The sequence below is a fragment of the Monodelphis domestica genome, chromosome 8 (genome assembly GCF_027887165.1).
Source record: "Monodelphis domestica isolate mMonDom1 chromosome 8, mMonDom1.pri, whole genome shotgun sequence".
In the NCBI taxonomy this organism is placed as follows: domain Eukaryota; kingdom Metazoa; phylum Chordata; class Mammalia; order Didelphimorphia; family Didelphidae; genus Monodelphis; species Monodelphis domestica.
Genome location: NC_077234.1, coordinates 213,834,838 through 213,857,456, shown reverse-complemented (window position 1 = coordinate 213,857,456; position 22,619 = coordinate 213,834,838). Strand labels below are relative to the sequence as shown.

The 22,619-nt window shown below is 38.0% G+C and overlaps 2 protein-coding genes across 3 annotated transcripts in view; one reads left to right on the top strand and one right to left on the bottom strand.

Annotated features, from left to right (window-relative positions):
• Positions 1–3,530: 3,530 nt before the first annotated feature.
• Positions 3,531–7,851, top strand: SLC25A6 (solute carrier family 25 member 6). The gene is made up of 4 exons (XM_001362259.5): positions 3,531–3,931; positions 5,661–6,147; positions 6,636–6,776; positions 7,224–7,851. Exons 1-4 carry the CDS (start codon positions 3,821–3,823, stop codon positions 7,379–7,381), a joined length of 897 nt encoding a protein of 298 aa, XP_001362296.2. The 5' UTR covers positions 3,531–3,820; the 3' UTR covers positions 7,382–7,851.
• A 5,762-nt stretch (positions 7,852–13,613) lies between these two features.
• Positions 13,614–22,619, bottom strand: part of IL3RA (interleukin 3 receptor subunit alpha) — a 104,977-nt gene continuing 95,971 nt past the window's right edge. The window contains exons 11-12 of one of the 2 annotated variants that reach the window (XM_007501018.2): positions 14,652–14,733; positions 13,614–14,220 (exon numbers count right to left, since the gene is read on the bottom strand). In XM_007501018.2, the coding sequence (XP_007501080.1) occupies positions 14,128–14,220; positions 14,652–14,733 (175 nt within the window). In that variant the 3' untranslated portion in view covers positions 13,614–14,127. Of the gene's footprint in view, positions 14,734–22,619 lie in introns of both variants that reach the window. The other variant, XM_056807169.1, reaches the window with a different exon arrangement.

Genomic DNA, 22,619 nt, shown 5'->3' with positions numbered 1-22,619 from the left:
AAAACTATTTTGCAAATGATCCTTTTAAAGGATTGCAGAATTATTAAGGAAAGTGGGGGCACCTATTGTGGAATAAGGTCACATCATCCGGTGAGAAGGGTTGTGGGAAGAGAGCAGCAGAAAGTATCAGAGTAATAAGGAGATGTGGGAGTTCATAGTGAAGGGTCTCAATTTTTTCAGCAAAATACGAGTCAGGGTTCTCAGATGAGGGAGTTAAGTGTGTGAAGGGGAGCCATAGGAGATTTGAGGAGGGATAAAAAAGTTTTGAAAGGTTTGCTGTGGCATAGTGAGTTGATAACGGAGATAAAATAGGATTGCCTAGTAGCAAATGAGAGCCCAGTTGAGGTTATATAACATAAATTACATCTATTTTGTGTATAATATATATTATATATATGTAAAATGTTATATACTATGTATGGAATAGAAATGCATATGAGTATATAGTATACATAGTATATAACACATTTCTATTTTATACATAGTATAAATGATATATATGAGGTTTTGCATATATTAGGTAACAAACATTTCATCTCTTTCTATCATTTATAACATTTCTTTGGGAAAATGTAAACATATATTTGAATGATGCAGTCAGGTGTAACAGAAAGGATCCAGGACTTTGGAGTCTCAAAATCTAAATTTTACTCAATACTGCTGCTTACTAGCCAGCTGTGTAACCTTGGGTGAATGACTTAACTTTTTGAACCTCAATTTTCTCATTTGCAAAATGGGGGTAATATTATGAGTACCATCTACCTCATAGATTGCTTGGATGGGAAGAGGGTATTCAAGGATATAAATTAGAGTAATGACGTGTATTTATATGATGCTTTCCTTAAAAAAAAAATAGCCCTGGGAGAGAGGTAAATACTCTTTCAAAAAAATTTTTTTTGAACCCTTATCCTCCATTTCAGAATCAATACTATGTATTGGTTCCAAGGCAGAAGTAGTACGGGCTAGGGTTTGTTAAATGACTTGTCCAGGGTCACATAGGAAGTGTTTAAGGTCAGATTTAGATCTAGGACCTCCCATCTGTAGACCTGGCTCTCAATCCACTGAACCACCTAGCTGCCCCCAAGATAAATACTCTTGGGCACCAGTAACTTGTTCCTTCTACATACAACTACAAGCCTGGGAAATAAAGGGCATACTTTTGAGGGCCCTATTTTCAGATGACTCCACTGGACTACTCCATGTCATTTAGGGATTCAAAACTTACAAATACTTCTCTTTTCCAAGAAAAGTTGATAGGAGGGGGAAAGGATTGAGGGTGGAGATGGACCTTTGGTACATTGGAACTATGGAAGCAAAATGTAAGACAAATGACCTCTGAGCTATAGATTGTACAACCTATATTTAGAAATAGCTGTTGTCATCATAGCTCCATTCTTATTCCCCTTTCCCAGAAAACCCCCACCAATGAACTTGAGACTTGAAGGAAAAGTGGATATGACCTTGGTGTGCCTCAGGTATGCTAGAAACTTGGAAGAAGAAGGGAAGGTTAGGGGGAGGGATTGTTAAACTTGCTTTGGTATAGACCAGAAGTTCTTACTGGGGATTCATTGACCTCTGTGGATAGACTTCATGGAGTCTGTGACCTTCTCAAGGGGAAAAAAATGACAACTTAAGTTTCACTAACCTCTAACTGAAATTTAATATTTTTTCATTTAATTAGGTATTTAATGTCACTGTTCCCTGCTATCAGAATGTAGCCATTATTACTAAGTACAGCTTCAAATCTTTTCTCTCCATCTATCCATCTCAGACTTTAACCCCCATTGTCTGGAACCAATACACAGTATTGATTCTAAGGTGGAAGGTAAGGGCTTAAAAAAAAAAAGTAATTCAAAAGTCACATTACATCTCCAGGCCATTTCCTCACTTATAAAAGAGGGTTGGACTGACTGATTTCTAAAGGTTCCTTTGAGCTCTAATATTTGACTTTTGTGACCTTGATCCTCACAGCAACATTATGGTGATGAATAGTACAACTATATTTATGCTTTAGATGGATAAGGAAATTGAAGCCCAGGGTCACTTGAAGGGTCACTTAAGGTAACTGTTAGAAGTTACCACTCATCAGTATTTAACTTTATTGTGAAATGTGAGCAGCAACATAGTGTAGTGGGGAAGAACCCTGGAGTAGGCAAGAGAACTGGCTCTGCCACTTACTGAATGTGTGACCTTGGTCAGCCACTTTATGATCTAGGTCACAGGATCAGACTTAGAGGTAGCAGGAACCTTAGAGGCCCTCTAACACCCTTATTTTGCAGATGGAGTAACAACTGCAGAGAGGTTATGACTCTATCAAGGTCATTAAGACCGGGTAAGGGGGGATTGGAACCAAGATTTCCTTCCACACCTTGGAGAGGTTAAATGACTTGGTTGGACTCATGGAGTCAATGAAAGTTAGAATTTGAATTTAGTTTCTAAATTTGGGGCTATTTCCATTTATAGTATTATTCGAATTTTACATAAAGAAATTGAGGCTCAGAAAAGCTTAGTAACTTGACAACTAACAGCTATTAAAGGAGTGAAGACGAAACAAAAAAAAAACTAGTCTTTTTACTCATATCTCCGGGTAGTATTTGCTCTATTAAAAGGAAGGTGAGTTAGAACTAGGGTTGGGGTGAGGAAGAGGACCAAGGGGCCGTCCTATCAAACCCCCTCTCTAAAGGTCTAAGAAATCTGAAACCTTAGTGTAGCTAAATGATTTGCCCAAGGACATAGGAGTTCAACTCCCAAATTCAAGGTTTATTATTCTAGACAGAGCTTTAGTTGCCTCCGAAATTCCAAGACATCTCTAGCCCTTCACTCCATTTGTAGTTGTGTGGAACATTACATATATTTTCAGTTATTTTCGATAGATTTTACTGGTTTCCCCACGCCTTTCCTCTTTTTCTTTTCTTTTAAAAAATACATATTCTGCTAGGTGTGAGAAGAGGGATACTGGAAGAAATTTTCACTTTGTTAAGAACAAAAGATAGCAATAAAAATTTATTTAAAAAAAATTCAAGGTCCTGTGAGTGTTTCACCGTGGTGAATTTGACCCGGTGGGACAGATTAGCTGTGGTGAGAGGGGGACAAAAAGACAGCTATCCTGACAGGACAGCCAGTTGGGTCTCTTTCCCACCCCCAAGTGGAAAGGGGGTGTTGGGTTAAAATGATTGATGAAAAGCAGCCCACAGATGGGCAGTCTCAGAAACTAGGGGCATGTCCACGTCTCCCCAGGTGACATAAACCTTCAGCGTGAAGATCAAGCCGATTACCATCAGGGAATAAGCTGCTGACTGGTCTCCGGCACTAGGCCCGGTTTATTTATCATCCTTTATGCGGGTGCAATCACTCGACTGAGCACTTTCACCAACCAAGCCCAGTCCCTTTCCGAACCCCGCCCCCACCTCTGCGGGGTGCACACTCAGCCTAGGAACATGACCCCTACCCCAGGCCCCAGTTGCATTACTATAGACCAGGCCCAGGACCAGATGCCGGGACGTGGGCTTTTGTTCTCCCAGAGGCACATGCGGGGCGCAGGGCGGGAGACTAGAACAGAGGCCCCAAGTTCAGTGACAGCACCCCTCCCCCACCTCCCGGACTTCTCTCCCCCCACCCAGTTCCCCGCGAGCCAATGAGAACGTCTGGAAGAGGCTGCAGGGGCGGCGCTCCGAGGTTTTAGCGCCTGCGCGCGGGGCACCGTGTCCTTTTGGTCCGAGCTGTAGCAAGGGTCTGTTCATACAGCAAAGCGTTCCCCAGCTTTCAGCCCTCTTTCACCGGCTTTCTGTTTCCAATTCCACCACCTATCCCCTCTGTAACGATGACGGAACAAGCCATCTCCTTTGCCAAGGACTTTTTGGCCGGTGGCATCGCCGCTGCTATTTCCAAGACCGCGGTGGCCCCTATCGAGAGAGTCAAGCTACTATTGCAGGTAAGTGTCTCGCAGGCATGGACTGTCAAGCGAGCAAGTCCAGCTCCGGGACACGGACTTGGCCTGGGGGTAGGAGATGAGAGGTGGAATAGCATCTGGGGTAGGAGAAGGCCTAAAAATCCGGGGACTTGGCGCGCGGCTTTGCGCCCCCCCTTTACGCTGCTATTCTCCCCCCTCCCTTTTCACTTTCATTGTGGGAAAGGGGGGGAAGGCAACGCCCTAAGAGTAGTATATAAATTGATTGTCCCTAATCTCATTACCCTGCGGACGAGCGCGCGCGCGCTCCCGCGCGTCCTCCCTCCCGTCCTTGACCGAGGAGGTCGCGTAGGAGGGACGGGAAGGTGACGGGGAGGAAGTAGCCCCCGGTTGGGTGTCGGGAAGGAGGGGGGGCGGCTTTTCGATGACACGTGGGCCGTCTGCCCTCCTCTCGGTCTCTCGGGCCTTTGGGGATAGGCGCGAAGCTCCCGGAAGTGTGCGTGAGCTCGCCGTTTAGGGGAGGTCTTTGTCCCTTTTGCTCCGCCCTAGCATCTTCACCTCTGCTACCCTTTTAAGGGAGAGGAGGAATGAGGAAGGGCGGGAGGGGGCTGACGTCAGTGGGTCATGTGCTGCCGGCGGCGCTGCCGCAGTAGCGGAGCTGTTGGGAGGAGGCTGAATGCGGCAGTAAATGGGAGGGCGTCGAGGAAAGAAAAAGGGGGGAGGGGGGAAGAACATCTGTTGTCATGGTGATCCCGCGGAGAAGTAGGCCTCCTTTCCTGTCTGCTTTACCGGTCTTCTCCCTTTTGGCGCTCATTGCTTGGGTTTTAGGCACGGCAGCTGAGGGCGTCTTGGCTTTAATTTTTAAAAATTGATTTCGGAATGCAGTTCTAAAATTTATAGATCAAGTGCAACGTCCTTTGATAACGGAATTTGCAAATAAAAAAGAATCCAGAGGTCATTTATTAGGATCCTTCATATTTTAAAAATGAGGAAATTAAGGCCCATCCAGGCCGGTATACCTAAGACCACATTCAACATTGAATTGACAGTTAGAACCAGAACCCCTAGATTATGATTAGAAAGTGTTCTTATAGGCTTCCTTGTAGGCTACAAAAAAGGAAACTGAAGCCCAGAGGATTGGATATTCTCCAAGGTCACAGGTATTTAGGTCTGGCTTTCAAACCTAGATTTTTAGATCTATTATTCTTCCCTTTGATAAAGCCCTGTAACGTAGGCAGGTAGTAATTAAGTTTAATGTTTATTAAGCACATTATTTACAAAACACATATATCGTAAGACATGCTAGGCCTACATCTTAATCCCCTTTGAAGAACCAGGATCCTGAAGAGTAACTGCAGGCCCTACTGCCCAAGGTCATACAGGTGGTTCATGTTTAGAATTGAAAGTAGAATCCCAGGACTGCCTAACTTTGAAATAGGCAGGACATTCCTAGTCTCATTTTCTTTGATGTAACATAATAGGCCCTGATGTTGACCTCTGAGGTACTTTTCCACCTTAAAATCTTGTTAGATATAGCATTGGTACAAGTCTTCTGACATTTACCTAGTCTTTAGGGTCTAATTCAAATAAATTTAGTGATCCTACATTTACATTAATTAGATCAGCACCTTTGAAAAAAATTGGTTTGCTAGTCTCCAAAGAGCATATTTTAATGTTATATTTTGAATGAGAATTATTGCCTATTTGGGGAGGGGGGCTTTTTTCCTAACCATTTATTTTATCTTTTTTTTAGGTGCAGCATGCAAGTAAACAAATTGCTGCAGATAAGCAGTACAAAGGCATTATGGACTGTATAGTCCGAATTCCAAAGGAACAAGGGATGCTTTCCTTCTGGCGGGGTAACTTAGCAAATGTCATCAGATATTTCCCCACCCAGGCCCTCAACTTCGCCTTTAAGGATAAGTATAAGCAGGTGTTCTTGGGAGGAGTGGACAAGCACACACAATTTTGGAGGTATTTTGCTGGCAATCTTGCCTCTGGTGGTGCAGCTGGAGCCACTTCTCTCTGCTTTGTCTACCCATTGGATTTTGCGAGAACCCGCTTGGCAGCTGATGTTGGGAAATCTGGCACTGAGAGAGAATTCAAAGGCCTGGGAGACTGCCTTGTGAAAATCACCAAGTCTGATGGAATTCGGGGCTTATATCAAGGTTTCAATGTCTCAGTGCAGGGTATTATTATCTATAGAGCAGCCTACTTTGGGATCTATGATACAGCAAAAGGTGAGTTTAAGTGTTGTTACCTAAGATAAATTACATTTGTAATTGCGTTCTTTTCTACTAAATAAATATGGTTTATATTGTACCTACTTTTTGGGGCAGGGTATTTTTATGTTTCTCCCATTGACAAATAGGGTAGGTTACTTCTGTCCTTCCACATTCAATTCTTGATAGACAAACCATTACTCTTGGCAAACATAACAGGAGGTTTGCAAACAATGCCTATTCAATATTAATGAACTTTTTTGTTTTTTACAGCTTCAGGAAAATTAAAATTTTAACTAGGAATGTTTTTTCCCTCCTAAATGGCACAGACATCTGTAAAAGATGTCTGGCATGGCATAGGTTTCTGCAGTTGAAAACAGTTCTTTAATATTTTAAAGATTGCTTCCTGTGCTGTTGAATAAAAACTAATATTGTTTCCTCTGTTGGAATTTAAACTTAGGTAAGAGGTTTGTGGGTTTGAATATAACTTGGTGGTTCTTTTCCAGGTATGCTTCCAGATCCTAAGAACACCCATATTGTGATAAGTTGGATGATTGCACAAACAGTGACTGCTGTAGCAGGTGTGGTTTCCTATCCCTTTGATACAGTAAGGCGGCGAATGATGATGCAGTCTGGGCGCAAAGGAGGTAAATTTTTCCCTCTTGAAATAGATTATTGGAGAAATATAGTTCATTTATAGGAAAGTAACTTTTGATATCTTCAGATATATGTTTAACTTCATTTTTGCCATTCGTGAACCCACCCACTTTTTTGAAAGGTTTGTAAATGAAAATGGTGAGGGAAATCTTGGGCAACAAAATGTTTAAGTTATTTTAAATTGAAAATGTTACTTTTGTTCAGCTAAGTGCATGTTTTTGAGTTCTTTAACTTGGACTGAAACCTAGAATTAAACTAGGCTTAAATTCAATGAACTAGGAAATAGCTAAGTTACCTATACTACTGCCTTTTTTATCTTTTTTTCCTCTTTATTGCCCTTTACTAGTCCAAGATAAACACTGGCCTGTTGTAAATTCTGTGTTGAAAAAGTACATGTCTTGAATTCTGACTGGAATTTCTCTTCCTGTCCTCAACAGCTGATATCATGTACACTGGGACAATTGACTGCTGGAGGAAGATTGCTAAAGATGAGGGTGGCAAAGCTTTCTTCAAGGGTGCCTGGTCCAACGTTCTTAGAGGCATGGGTGGAGCTTTTGTACTTGTCCTGTATGATGAATTGAAGAAAGTAATCTAAGTACATCCTACCTAAAAATGGAAACAGTGAATATAGATCATGTAGAATACTTAACCATACTTAGCATTTTGGACCATTGACCTTCAAGAAATTCCTGTTGTCTTTTTATCCAGGCCAGATCATGTTTGTAGAGAAGCCAGGAAAAGCTCTTAGAAAAAGGGACTCATTTATTGTGATCCATTATTCACACAATGGAACTGATGATGATTCAGTATATTGATTCTATTGGTTTTGGGGGAAATAACCGTTACTGTGGGTCCAAGGAGGCAGATCAACTTAGACCATCTAGTTTAATGCTATTTTGTAGGACCATAAATTTGTGTTTAAGTAATTTATTTAAAGAAAAAAAAATCATGTCTCCCATTTGTACTTAAGCACTATATATACTATTTTGCACAGCTGACTATTTGGCAGTTATGATCTGTGTTGGGCATTCTGCTGTAAAACAATAAATACACAGAACACTCTAAGACTCCTGATGTAATAACTGGATTATCAAACGTGGTTTGTGGTGAATTTTTTTGGGCTGTGAGCACAAGCTACAGGTGACTGATTTTTTTTTTTTACTAATCATGGTATTACAAATTACTACTGAATTCAGTACGTATACTAGGGCATATGTTAAAGATTTATTAAAAATAGGTTGCTCTTATGAGCTGCCTAAAAGCTTAAATACAAAGAAATGATCTTAACATGAAAATACTTAGTTGAATGGAAGAAATTTTAGCTTTCTTGACTCCTACATTTGCTTGAATTGCACAGCTGTTTTTATGCTACAGTTCAAAAATAAAATATGACCATGATCTTTTATAGAAAAAGACACCTAAAGATTCATAGAGGTGAAAAATAATATAGTATAATATAGAGTAAAAAATATAGAGTAAAAAAAAAAAGCTGAATCAGAACTGGGGCTCAAATCTAGTACTTTCAACATACCATGGAAGATCTTATATGAATACACGTATAACTTTTGTTACACATTTGAGTATTATCCAATAGTTACATTTCTGCAGTGGGCTTGATAAAATAAAAATTTAGTAGCTGATTGTGGGAAAAGCTGACATGAGTAGTATAGAACAGAATGGTCTTATATTTAATTCAGTAAAATTGATTTTCTAGCTCTTCTGATAACTTTATATTACTGTAGCACTTTCATATTCTGTAGCAAAGGAATCTTTCAAATGAAAGGGAAAACAATTGCAGAGTAATTCTAGGTCTTGTAATTGATCATTTGAGTAAAGTGATCACTAGGAAGTACATAAATTTATCAAGTTATTAAACTAACATTTCAAAATCCTTTCAAGTGCCATAAACCTGATACTGCCTTAAAACTGAACATATAAGATACCTATGTACACAATGGAAAGGAAACAAAGGTGATTCTGAAACTGATTTAACTGAAAATCCATGATGTGAGAGAGAAGAATCTCTTAAGTGAATTAGATTAGGACCTGGACTGGACTTGAGTGTATCAATGAGGGAAGTCGATAGTGGGGAAATTGCATTTACAGCACTTGGCAATTGTATATATGGAACAGATGAGAGGGGTTACATTTAGGTGCTGGGAGGAAGGGGAATCCTTAAGAGTAAAAACAAGGAGTGGTCTACCATATCTAATACAGCTGCTGAAAAGAAGGGTAGTTTACCTACAGTGTACAAGCACTAAAAAGACCATTAAAAATCATTAAAAGTTTTTTAGATAAAAGCTAAATCAAAAAGTTGATGGTGTATACCTCTAGAGAATGAAGGGTGTTGGTTACTTTTTAGGCTGGAGTGGGAGGTCAGAAATCAGTTTTGGAATAATAAATGGAGCAGTCAGAATAGAGAAAATGAGGCCTTAATTTTGTTAGAATCATACCTCAAGATGAGGAAGAAGGTGGAGTTTTAGTGGTAAAATTTACAACTACCATGGTAAAATGTCTTAGGAAATGAGTATATAAAAGGATTACTTTGCAAAAATGAAGGCTTAATGGGAATAAGCATTAAGCACTTGTCAAATGCAAAAGTAGGCAGTATTGTATGTTAAGACATTAAGCACACTACAAACCTGGAGGAAAAGAAAATCTGTATAAGCCTCTTGAAACAGGTGGCCCTTGACCTGAGGACTGGGTTCCTAGTGAGATGGACAATTCAGTCTAAAGGCAGGAGATATCCCCATGAACAAGTGTGCTAGTATGGAATTTTTAAATTCTTGGGGTCTTGTGAGTCTTTGGGAAGAAGGTTGCAATAGGGTTATAAATGTCTTTGAAGGCCAGTTAGAAGTAAGGCAGTACAGAGCATGGTGATTTATTGGATAAATGGGATGATTGGGACTTGGAGTAATTTTAGACACTTGCCTTTAGGTGGAGATGGATTGATAGTGCTAAGAAGAAATAGATGGCGATAGAGATCTGGGAGTTGTCTGTATAGATATTATAGACCCATAGAAGATGGGACAGCCTTGATCTAAACCTATTTGGGGATAGAACATAATCAGAAAAGGAGACATTTGTCAGGAGTTCAAGAGAGGTATTTCAAAGTGAACAACAGTGTCACGAGGTCAAGATGGAAGGGTCCTGAAGAGGCCATTAAATTAATAAAGTTGGTTAGGAATTTTCACTTGAAAGCCATATATTGTAAAGGTGGAGAAACAGGATGGGGAAAAGAATAAGTGAAGAAAGGAGGAAAGGGTAGTAGGGATAAGTGAAGGTTTTTAAGGATAGAGATGGGTATTTTTGTCAGCAAAAGGAGCAGTCATTGAATAAACATTGGGAAAGGATGGGGAGAGGTCATGAGATAGAAGGGGATAAAGTCAAGATGTAATTAGAGGGATTATTAGCAGAACATCTTACATTATCAGAACAGTAGGTAGGTAATATTAAGGTGATAGAAACATAAGAGACTCGGAAATTTAGTTGAGGATTACCAGAAGTAATAGGACAAGAAAGCAAGCAAAGGATTCAAAGGTAAAGGCAGAGGGAGGTCATTAAAATTTTTATTATGCAAAACATGTCGATATTTGTCATTGTTGTAAGCACACTCGTACAAAATCTCTACTCCCAAATATTACACTTCGTAAATACACTGATGCAAGGTAGTATGATTTGATCAGCATGCATCCAACTCCAGCAGTTCTTTGGAGATAAATAGCCTTTCCCATCACAATTCAGGATTGTCCCAGCATTGCTGAGTAGTCAAGTTTTCACAGTTGATCATCTTAAGATAGTGCTAATACTGTGTAGGATATTCTCTTTTTGCTGTGCATCAGTTCCAGCAGATCTTTCCATTCTTTTCTGAAATCATCTTGCTCATTTCTTATAGCTCAATAGTATTCCATCACCAACATATACCACAATCTGTTCAGCCATTCTCCAACTGACATCCCGTAAATTGAGGGAGGGTATTATTGATATGCTTAATGGTGTTGGGGTCAGGATTGAGAGGAAAGGAAAATGAGGTAAAAATAAGGTAAGAATAAGCAAACAAGGTGAACTATGAACAGGTGGAGGAAGAAGAGAAATAGGGTGATGTAAGCAGAGAATTTCAGAGCTGATTTTATAGAGAACTATTTTAATGCTAATGTGATACAGTTGGCTGAAGTAAAAGTGGAACTGAAACAATCATGAAAATATAGTTTGAATTCTCTAATGCTGACATCAGGTGAAGAGGAAGATTGAGCCAGGTGCCAGTCATGGAGAAAAGTTAACGTGGTCAGGAGGGTTCTTCATAAGAGTTGGAAGAGGGTAGTATAATGGTTGTATAGCATGATCTTAGGTAAAAGGACAGGGTAAATGTTAGTGCCAGCAAGGAATATGTTTACCCTGTCTCCAGGTAAGTGAAGGATGGGCAAGTTAGAGAGGTGTGGGTAAAGGAGTAGCCAGAATTAATAAGGAAGGACAGGACAGCTAACCAATGGAGTCTTCACAGAAAAGCCGAGATTAATTTGAGATGATGGAGCAACAGGCTTAGTCAAGAGGATCAGAATTCAAATTTGGCCTCAGACACTTCCTAGCTGTGTGGCTGTGAGCAAGTCACTTAGGATTGCCTAGCTCTTACCTTTCTTTTGTCTTAGAAATGATACTAAAACAGAAAAGGGTTTAAAAAAGGAGGAGGAAGGGTTGGAATCCAGATCTTCCTGAGTAGCTTTTTACCTACTGTGCCAGAATTGATTGCAAACCTTTTATAGACTCTCAAGCTTTTCATGAAAACAAAGGCCCATTTTGGGGGTCCAATTATAACATTTTGCTGCTCTTGCTATAAGACAGCAAACCATGGAATACAAGTACTCCAGGAGAACTAAAAATGAATATCATAGAAGACAAAGGGTACACATGTATGTATAAGATGGCTGTAATAATAGTTCCAAAGAATAACAAGTAAAGGATGTCATAAAAGAATCTTATCAGAGAAAGATGATTGTGTGGCTTAATGGGTGGAAATAAAAGGTTTCCAACACATTGGGTGAAGTTCATTTGAGCAAGAATCATACAAGATGGCAGGTATGTATATATGAAATCTGAACCACTGTAAGGAATTCAGGAATTGGTGAGATTACAGATCTATTTCTGATCTGACTTTTCCAGGAATGTACATACAGTAATAAGATTGCAGGTTCAAAGAATATGCATGGACACATTTTATATGATTTCAAATGATCTCCAGAACACAAATCAATTTGTTGTTTCACCAACAGTGAAAGTAGAAGGGTAACTCTCCATAGCCATTCTGATTTGTCATTTTTGCCAATTTGTTACATAATGGAAAACCTTGGAGTGGTTTTAATTAATACTACTATTAGTAGTAGGTTTTCATACAATCATTTATGGATTATAATTCTTTTGAAAACCTTGAGCAAAGTCAACAAGAGCAGATTCCTCCTTCCCCACGTCCAGAGAAAGCTCAGAGTAGACAGACAGCCCCAAGGTGGCAATGTTAGAAGACCATAGGAGCATCAGCATCCCGTAACATAGCAGTGCTTACACCAAAATGGCTGTTATCTGGGGGTTCTGAGACAGTCAACACTCATGTCTTGAGGTGTCATAGAGACCTTTGAAAATCTAGTGTTCTGAAGCTCAACAATCATGGTACTAACTCTGGAAGTAAAGGCAAAGAATAGAAGCCCAGAGGACCCCAGAATAAGATAATCTGTCTACCCAAAAGCTCATTAGGGCATGGATTTTGTCCTTAGCACAAAGCCATGGGTCAGGAACTAACATTGGAGAAATGAGTAAAAGAATAAAATGATGAGTATCAAAATTATTGTTGATTTGGAGACCTCCCAAAAGAGTTATTCTATAACCACTGGGGGAAAGGATTTTCTATAAAGACTACATGAACACAAATAGAAGTAAAGTAAGAGATTAAAACAAGGAAAGAAAAACTCAGGAGAAAAAACATAATAGAATAAAAAACTTAGAAGAGCAAATCATTAACTTTTTTAGAAATAGACTTTCTTAAAACTAAGCTGTCTTAGCTAAGTGGAATCAATAATTCCATGAGATAGAATAAAATGTTAAAGCAAAATCAAAAGATTGAAAAAAGAAAAGGAAAATACAAGGTCTCTGATTTAAAAAAAAACAAAAAACAATTATTGTTGAAAGCAGGTCAAGGAGAGATAATTTAACAATCATTGGCCATTCCATAGTCAAAACCAACCAACCAAACAACAACAACAACAAAAGTCGTATTTCCATCTTAAACCTCTGTTGAAGCATGTTATCCACCTCCTGACAAATTGATAAACTCAAGGTGCAGAAAGACATGTGGCCACTGTGTGGATTCATTTTGCTTGACTGCTTATTTATTACAAATAGTTATTTATTTTCCTTTCTCTTGTTTTTAATGGGGTGAAGGGAATGTAGAGAGGGGAAAATTGACATTAATGATTTAAAAAAGAGAGGGACATTGAAGTGTTTTTTAAAAAACGCACATAATAGAAGCACAGACAAGCAGGATGGTTTTGAAAATAATATATAGGGGCAGCTAGGTGGCTCAGTGGATAGAGTACCAGGTCTGGAGATGGAAAGCCCTGGGTTCACATCTAGCCTCAGACACTTACTAGTTGTGTGATTCTGAGCAATTAATCCCACTTAACCTAGCTCTTTTCATGTTTCTGTCTTGGAACCAGTACATAGCATTAATTCTAAGACAGAAGGTAATGGTTAAAAAAAAAAGTTAACATAGAGAATTTATTATATATTTTTAAAAATCCAAGCAATATGAAATTAAGATGCACAGTTTTTACGCAATCCTCTTTTTGCATTCTATCCACATGGAAATAATTTCTTTATTTCCTTTTGGTATTTAAGTTGAGACTAAAAAGATGAGAAAAAAGTTTTAATTTAGCAAAGGAAGGGATAATGCCACCAGGTTCTGGTACTGAGGTTTTGAAAAAAATCTAGCCCTAGGTAAGTGGGCATATCCAAAGGTGTTTTGGCTCTGGCTCATACAGATTTATGAGAACCAACTGTTATATAAGTCAGTTTGAACATTACAACTTTAAAATGAGCAAATTCTACCAATTAGGGCTTGATTTATTGTTTTATTGGTTGTCTAGAATTACAAAAATAATGAAGATGTTAATAATGCAAATTAAACTTAAAAGCATTTCATGAGTATATTATTTTTTCCCCAGAGAGCTAGCTGTTTGCCAGCTAATTTCTCTCTGGATTTTACTATAACATTATTTGGAAGAAAAGGGAAAAAACAAGTTAGGAAAAATGTCAGAAAATAAATCTTTAAGAATATTAGCCAATGAAATATCTCATTTAATTTTTTGGATAGTTTGCTTTTTTCTCTATAACCTGTATTTCTTCAATCTTACATTGTTCTGGAAGTATTTTATTTTCTTCCCAGACTACCTAAGGAAAGTAAAAAACAAAAAGGATATTCAGTTAGATTCTTTTGTGTGTCAATCAATTTCATAACTTACCTATTAAATTCATATTTTTTATAAAAAACAAGTCAGGCAAGGAAAAAATATAAGTGAAATCAGAAGACAGGAAGGTAGAAGCAGCTAGCTCACTTGAACAAGAATAATAGGTTAGGACAACTAAGTCAGTGAAAAGTTAAGAGAAAGGGTTAAGTTTGATTATGCTATGCCTCAAATATTTCAGATATTGAATTTTACAAATGAACAGTAGATATCAATTTGCAGATGAAAAAACTGAAGTCCAGTGAAGTTTAGCAACTTACCTGAAATTACATGTCTAGTACAATTCATTTTGCCTAGGAAAAAAGAAGCTAATATAGGAGGGAAGTAAGCTATGATGGCATGAGTAATACAACTTACCTGGATGTATTTGTGAAAATTGTCATTAAGTTGGTCTCTAATATGGGGGACAGGAGGGAATATTTTATGAATCATGTGATACCTTGGAAAAGAAAAATAAATGTAAGATTGTGGATAGCAATCACACAAAATAACATGTATTGAAAGGAGGGAACAGTCTTTAAAGCAGTAATGGCAAATCTTTTAGAGATGGAGTGCCAGGCCCCCCCCCACCCAAGATTGAATGCCATGCCTACCCCCCCCCCCAGACCTTGTGCCCTGCCCTCCCCATCACTGAGTACTGGGTATCCCCTGCCCCACTCCTCACACACACAGGGGAGAGAGAAAGTGCTCCTATTGGGCTGCTAGGCAGAGGGGTAGGTGAAATGAGGAAAGTCCTCAGAGAATATAGAGAGGGGGAGGAGAATGGCCTAAGTGCTCTGCTCCTCTCCAGCTCTGTTGCCTGTAAGCAGCTCACATTACTCCTTGTGCTCTCCCATTGGGTTACCAATGGAGGGGCAGGTAATGTGAAAAAATGTCATCAGGCATGGTAGAGAGGGGGAAGGGAGCAGCTCCTCCAGAGTCCCTCTGCTTCTCTAGTAATGAACTGGGGTGGGGGAGAGACATGCCCACAGAAAATGCTCTATGTGCCTTCTCTGATACCTGTACCATTGATTTGCCATCACTGCCTTAAAGGAATGCCTGCATTGAATTTGGACTAATATTTGATTAAAAACCTGAGTCTTCTTCTTAAAGAGTACCTATGTAACCAAGTGTCCTTGGGTTATAGCTATTTTATGCCATATGGCAAAGCAGAGTTCTGACTATCCTAATAATAAATGTATTCTCTTGAAATCCTGTCAGGTATCAAAAGACACACATTTTATCAATCACTTACTATGTGCCAGATACTGTTCTAGGTTCTGGGGATACAAAGATAAAGAAACAATCTTTCTTGCAATGAATTTACATTCTAATAGGGGAGACAACAGGGACATACATAGTATGTATCCCCAAAGCTTAATGTTGCACTAAGACTTTTGGAACATACACTTTAAGGATATACAAAATAAATAGAAATAAATACAAAATAGTTAAAAACAAGATAGTTAGGGAGGGTACTAGGAAGAAGAGAGGATCAGGAAAGGCTCAAACTTCCTCTTTGAAGTGGAGGTTCCATGAGTGTGAATTTCAAGCACATAGAACAGCAAGTATAAAGACACTGAAAGGCAATGCGTGGTAGGTATGTAAGCAAAGGAGAGACCAGTTTTCCTCCCAAGTGCTCCTTAGACAGCACTAGGTCACTAAGGATACCCTACATTCCTTCTCAGTTTGAACTCTAGACAGTTTCCCTTGTGTGAACCTTAAAAATTCTCAGACCCTACTTCATAAGATTTGATTAAGACCATTCCCCATTTTAAACAATGAAGGAACTTAGATCAGGAATGTGAGACCTCTACTCCACCCCTACTTAAGGCTGCTTTAGGGGAAGAAACTCCTTGCTGAACAATGAAAAATACTTAAACCCATACTTATAGTAAGACAAAAGTTCTTAAGCTGTGCTTATTTTTAGATATAATACAAAAGGGTGCTAAGTACCTATAAAGGTCAGGCAACATGAATTTACAAGGAGCAAAGAGGTGAGAAACTTACTCAGAAGTTTTCTGGTGTGAACTTAATAAAAAATTTAAAGCCTTCTTAGGTGTGAACTAAGAATGGTCTGTCCTTTGAAAAACATCTACTGTAATTGGTAGATGTGAGAACTTAGGGGAGGTGACATAGGAGAAAATTTCCTTGATAAGGAGAGGAAAAGCTGAGTCTCCAGACTGTCAGAAGAATCTCTCTCTGGAGATGGAGCTGACTGGCCTGGTGTCTCTCTGAACACAAGAATCCTTGCTTGGACAAAATCTTGTGGTGAGTGGATAAAAAACTGACTGATCTCTCTCTCTTTCTCTCTCTCTCTCTTTCTCTCTCTCTCTCTCTCTGTCTCTCTCTCTCTCTTTCTTTAATTCCTCATTTGTATTAATTAAAATCTCTATAAAACCCAGCTGACTTGGGTATATTTTAATAATTGGGAATTTTTCCCTGGCGACCACCTTATATTTGATTTAAAAACAAGACACTGTCTTGTAACCATATTTTCTGCAGTCACAATTTTAACAACCTTAAACAACTCTTATATCTACTACAATTTATATCATCCATTCTTTTAATTATTACACTTTCCTGAAGAAATGTTCACTTATTCTCCCAATGGGAAGATTTCCCCATCAGTTATCTTTTGAGAGGTCCTGTTATATAGAGAAATTAGCTTGAATTATTATATTCTTTTGTTGTTATTGTAGTTCAGGCATTTCAGTAGAGTCTGATTCTTTTGAGTGAGCTTTTTTTGTTTTTTCTTGACAAAGATTTCCTTCTCCAACTCATTTTATCGATGAGGAAATTGAGGCACACAGAGTTAAGTGACTTTTTCAGGCTCACATAGCTGGTTGGAGCCTGGATTTGAACTCCTAAAGATTAGTCTTCCAGGCCTGGTGCTTTATTGTGCTACCTAGCTGCCCAGATTCTATTCCTTACAATGCTATAAAGTACATTTGAATTCTTATAACATCACTTTATGATTGTTGATTGGAATGTTTTTTCTGATTTCTACTTAATATAATTCATTAAGGGCCTTCCATTTTCTCAGTATTGCTAGCTATTCATGTAAAGTGCAGAAGTACTACATAATTGTTTTCATGAATGTGTCTAAAAGTAACTAAATTATTAAAATTTATTAATTTAAATTATTAAAAGTTATCAATTTTAAAATAAAGTAATTTATTATTAAGTAAAGCAAAAAGTAATTTAAATAATTTAAAAAGTAATTAAAATATTAATAGTTTGTCTTTCTTCATTTGGATAAAAAAATAGGTGGACTAGGCTGAACAGTGTTTGTGAAAACCATTAATCTGTTTTTATTTTCCTCTTTTGATTCATTTCAATTCAACATTACTCAAAGACCTATTTGGTACAAGGTCTAGGTTAGTTCCTAGATTTAAAAAAGATTAAAAAATAAACAATTTCACTGAATGGTAGGAATAGTTTATAGATAAAACTAGTAAATATAATGTCATTTTAATGTAAGAGAATAAAAAGGATTCAGGAGAAGAGGCATGGCCTTTTAAAAAGTTTTACATATGAGGAGTGATGCCTGAGCTAAGCCTCAAAGGAAAATAAGAATGCTAAAAGGAGGAGATGAAGAGAGAGGGCATTCCCTGCATGCCTATGCTAAGGCATAGTGAAAGAATATTGATTTCAGGGAACCAATGAGTGCCATTTGTGCTGATGAGAATGCCTTGAATAGGCATTGTAGATAGATAAAAAAAGAGGAAGAGAATAGACTAGATTGCCTTTGAGAAACTAAACAGTGCTTTTATCTATCTAATTGCCTTAAATGAAACAAAGGTCCAGTTGATGCCATAATACTGTTGATCAAACCACAGCCTATGGAAAATTAAAATCATTGGTGATCCAAAAAAACAATGGAGGGCTGGAACAACCTCCAGGAATTGATGCAGAGTGAGAGGAGCAGAACCAGGAAAACATTTTACACAGAGACTGATACACTGTGGTACAATGGAATGTAATAGACTTCTCCATTAGTGGCAATGCAATGACCCTGAACAACTTGGAGGAACCTATGAGAAAAACCACTATCCACATTCAGAGGAAACACTGTGGGAGTAAAAACACAGAAGAAAAACAACTGCTTGAATACATGGATCAAAGGGATATGGTTGGGGATGTAGACTAAATGAACATCCTAGTGTAAACAACAACATGGAAATAGGTTCTGATCAAGGACACAAGTAATACCCAATGAAATTGCCTGTTGTCTATGGGAAGAGTGGGCGGAGGGGAGGGAGGGAAATAATGTGATTATTGTAACCAAGGAATAATGTTCTAAATTGATTAAATAAACTTATTCAAATGGGAAAAAAAACAATGGAGGGGTCCAGGTAAATTCCTTGAGAGCAGGATTTCCCCCCCTCTTTCTTTGTATCTCCATCACTTAGTACAATGCCTGACATATAGTGGATGCTCAATAAATATTAGTTGACTGTTGTGGATGAATAGGCTCCAATGAAGAATTGCATAAAAGAATCAAAGTAAAGGACATTTACATTAGAGAAATGATGGTTTTAGGAGGCTATCATATAGCAAGAACCAATGTGTTCAAAGAATATCCAAAAGCTTTACTAGCTTAAAATTGTAATGTAAGAAAGAGAGATCCAAGGAATTCCATTTGTATGTCCATGAAGTAAAGGGGATAGCTTCTGGAGTCCTAGCCCCAGGACATTATATTACCATCTCTGTAATGTCACATATTCCAAAGGACATTATGGCACTCTTACCCTTTAGACAAAATAAAAAGATTTTGGGTTGTACCAGGGATATCTACATATGCAATAAGAATATGCCAGGCATGTGCTCTTTGCAAGTGATACAATCAAGGGAACTTTAAAAGAAAGACATTAGGGGGTAGACCTATATCTTTTACACTCTTTGAATGCTTGAAAATAAATTACATTAACATGTCTAGTGATAGAGGATATAAATATGCATTAGTGATCATGGACAGACTAACCTGGTGGCCAGAAGCATACCTAGCCAAGAAAAATAACACAGCTTTTGTAGTTAAAACCCTCTTAAAAGAAATCATCCTCAGATATGGCATTCCAGACAACATAGATTCTGATAGGGGAACTCACTTTACATCTAAAATCCTGGAGGAAGTCTATCAGAATCTTGGAATAAAGGGGAATCTCCATTCAACTTATCATCCAAGCAGTTCAGGGCAGGTGGAACGAAGGAACAGAGAGCTGAAGACTGCAGTGGGAAAACTATGTGCACAACCACACCTCAAATAGACAGACGTTCTCCCACTTGCCCTATTCCACCTAAGGACAAAGCCCAGGGGATATTTAAACATATCTCCCTATGAATTACTGTATGGACAGCTGCTTTGGCATGAAAGAACTGCAAAGTCATCTTACATTTTTATGCTGGGAGGGGAATGCTAGCTACATACTTATTTAACAAACATGCAAGACAGGTTGAAAGAACTAAATGACCTAGGCTCAATGGTCCAAAGGGTACCGTTAGACTTTGTATTACACAATATGAAACCCAGAGACATGGTGTATGTGAAAAACTTTACAAAAAGCACAGTGACAGATTCAAAATGGAACGGATCATTCCAAGTTGCACTCATAACACTTACCTTGATCTAAATTATAGGGAAGGACCCCTGGTATCATGCCTCACATGTTAAATACCAAATTTCTTCAACTAGCCCAAAAGATACAAGCTCAGAAAATGCCCCAGACCATATACAAGATATACAGACCCAAAGTGAAATTGACATTAATAGGGAAAAACAAGCTACTGAGAGCCCAGAACAAAGTGATGCTGAAACATAAATAATGACAGAAGGACAGATTGATTATAAACCTAAAAGATAATCTCCCACTATCTCTCTATCTCTCACTCTCACCCACTATCTCTATATAACAAGAAAGATAGCACACACACGCACACACCAAAAAAAATTCTTATACCAACAACAACAAAAAAAACTTTACATGCATTCTTACTCACATTCGCACAATCTTAACCACTCTTACTCACACTCACACAATCTTAACCAATCTTACACAGGCACTCATCCGACCAGAACAAATCTTACTCACATACATGTTCCTGTAAAAGAAGATAGAAGAATCTACAATGAAGGTAAGACGACAGTCAAGCATGTTTCCTGCACAGGCGAAGAGTTCAACTAAAGTCCAAGACCAGAAAGAATCCTTCCAGGACCATCAGAGATTTTAAATGAACAATAAGAGACAGACAAAAGAACTTTAACCCATGAACTATGTAGAACAAGGAACTTCAAGGAACAGTTCATGTAAGATGAAGCACCGTACATATTAACTTCACATTAAGGACACATATGCAACACACACACAACTCAAGGACTAGACAGAAACAGATAGACCACATTAGTCAACATGGAAGAGGATCCATCAGCAGGGAGTATGTATATGCCACACAACATATTTAGAATATAACCATAAAACACACTGATTTAGGGGTCTTGTCATAAATACGCAAGACCCATGATATTGAAAAATGTATATACTTGTAAATAAAGTTCTTGCAAGACTCAAACAGGTAGAAAAGAACTAGAAAAAACTTTTCTGTCTGCTTGACTCCAAAGAAGAACTCATGTATATATGCAATATGTATATATGTATATATCATATGTAATGATTATACAGTAAACATACATGTACATAATGTAAATTTTAGGCCACTAATATACTAACATAGATCAGGAATCATACTAACACTCTTAACAAAACCGAAGCCAGGGAGAGAGCAGAGAGTGGTGACAAGGGAAGTTCAAAGCTTAGAAAACCAGCGACAAGGAAGGAATAAGGCACATAATATAGACAACTTAAATATCTTAAAATATTAAAGAAGTTGTAATAGCTAGAGAAGTTAAGAAAACATAGGATAACATAAGAGTTAGAAAAATGTTACCATAGTTTAGAGATCATTAAGATATTGTTACCAAATAGTTTCAAATCAATATTGTTGCAAATTGTTCTGGGACACTGTTAGTCTAAAATATGTTATTCGATTGTATCAACCCCTTGTAATAAAACCATACCTACCCTGGATATTTTCCCAGAACCTTGTCTTCCTGTAGGTTTAGGTAGCTAAGGTAAGATAAGAGTAAGATATAGTTGAAGGAAAAGTGATTTTTTCTTTTGGGGATGGGATAGAAAAATAGTTAAAACTAAGGTTAAGAACCAAAATATTGAGTTACTTGTTAAACCCTGGTGCATTATTTGGTTAACAATGCACAAGAAAAAAAGGGGGATTTGTAATGTAAGAAAGAGAGATCCAGGGGTTTACAATGGGAAGCCAAGCTGAAGGAGAGATCAGCTGAAGAGCAGTGGAGAAGGGGCAGAGAGAGAAGAAGATCCAAGTGTCAATGGTCTTCCAGCCTGGGAGGTGGAGGAGGAAAGGAGGTTTTCCTAGAAGCTGAGAAAGAACCCATTGGTTTGGGACCTGTTATTCCTTCTGGGACCCCAAAAAACCTCCACTAAGACTCTTCAAGAAGAGCTACCAGTCACCCTAGACAATATAAAATACTTAGGAATCTATCTGCCGAGACAAAAACAGGAACTATATAAACACAACTACAAAACACTCTCTACACAATTAAAACTAGATCTAAACAACTGGAAAAACATCAACTGCTCATGGGTAGGATGAGCTAACATAATAAAAATGACAATCCTACCCAAATTAATTTACTTATTTAGTACCATCCCCATTGAACTACCAAAACACTTTTTTACTGAATTAGAAAAAAAATAACAAAGTTCATTTGGAAGAACAAAATATCAAGGATATCCAGCGAAATCATGAAAAAAAAATGCAAACGAAGGTGGCCTTGCAGTCCCAGATGTCAAACTATACTATAAAGCAGTGTTTATCAAAACAATTTAGTACTGACTAAGAGACAGAAAGAAGGATCAGTGGAATAGACTTGGGTTAAGTGACCTCAGCAAGACAGTCTATGATAAGCCCAAAGATCCCAGTTTGTGGGACCAAAACCCACTATTTAATAAAAACTGTTGGGAAAATTGGAAGACAGTATGGGAGAGATTAGTTTTGGATCAACATTTCACACCCTATACCAAGATAAACTCAGAATGGGTGAAAAACTTGAATATAAAGAAGGAAACTATAAGCAAATTAGGTGAACACAGAATTGTATACATGTCAGATCTTTGGGAAAGGAAAGACTTTAAAACCAAGCAAGAACTAGAAAAAAACCACAAAATGTAAAATCAATAATTTTGATTACATCAAATTAAAAACAATTTGTACACACAAAACCAATGCAACCAAAATTAGAAGGGAAGCAAC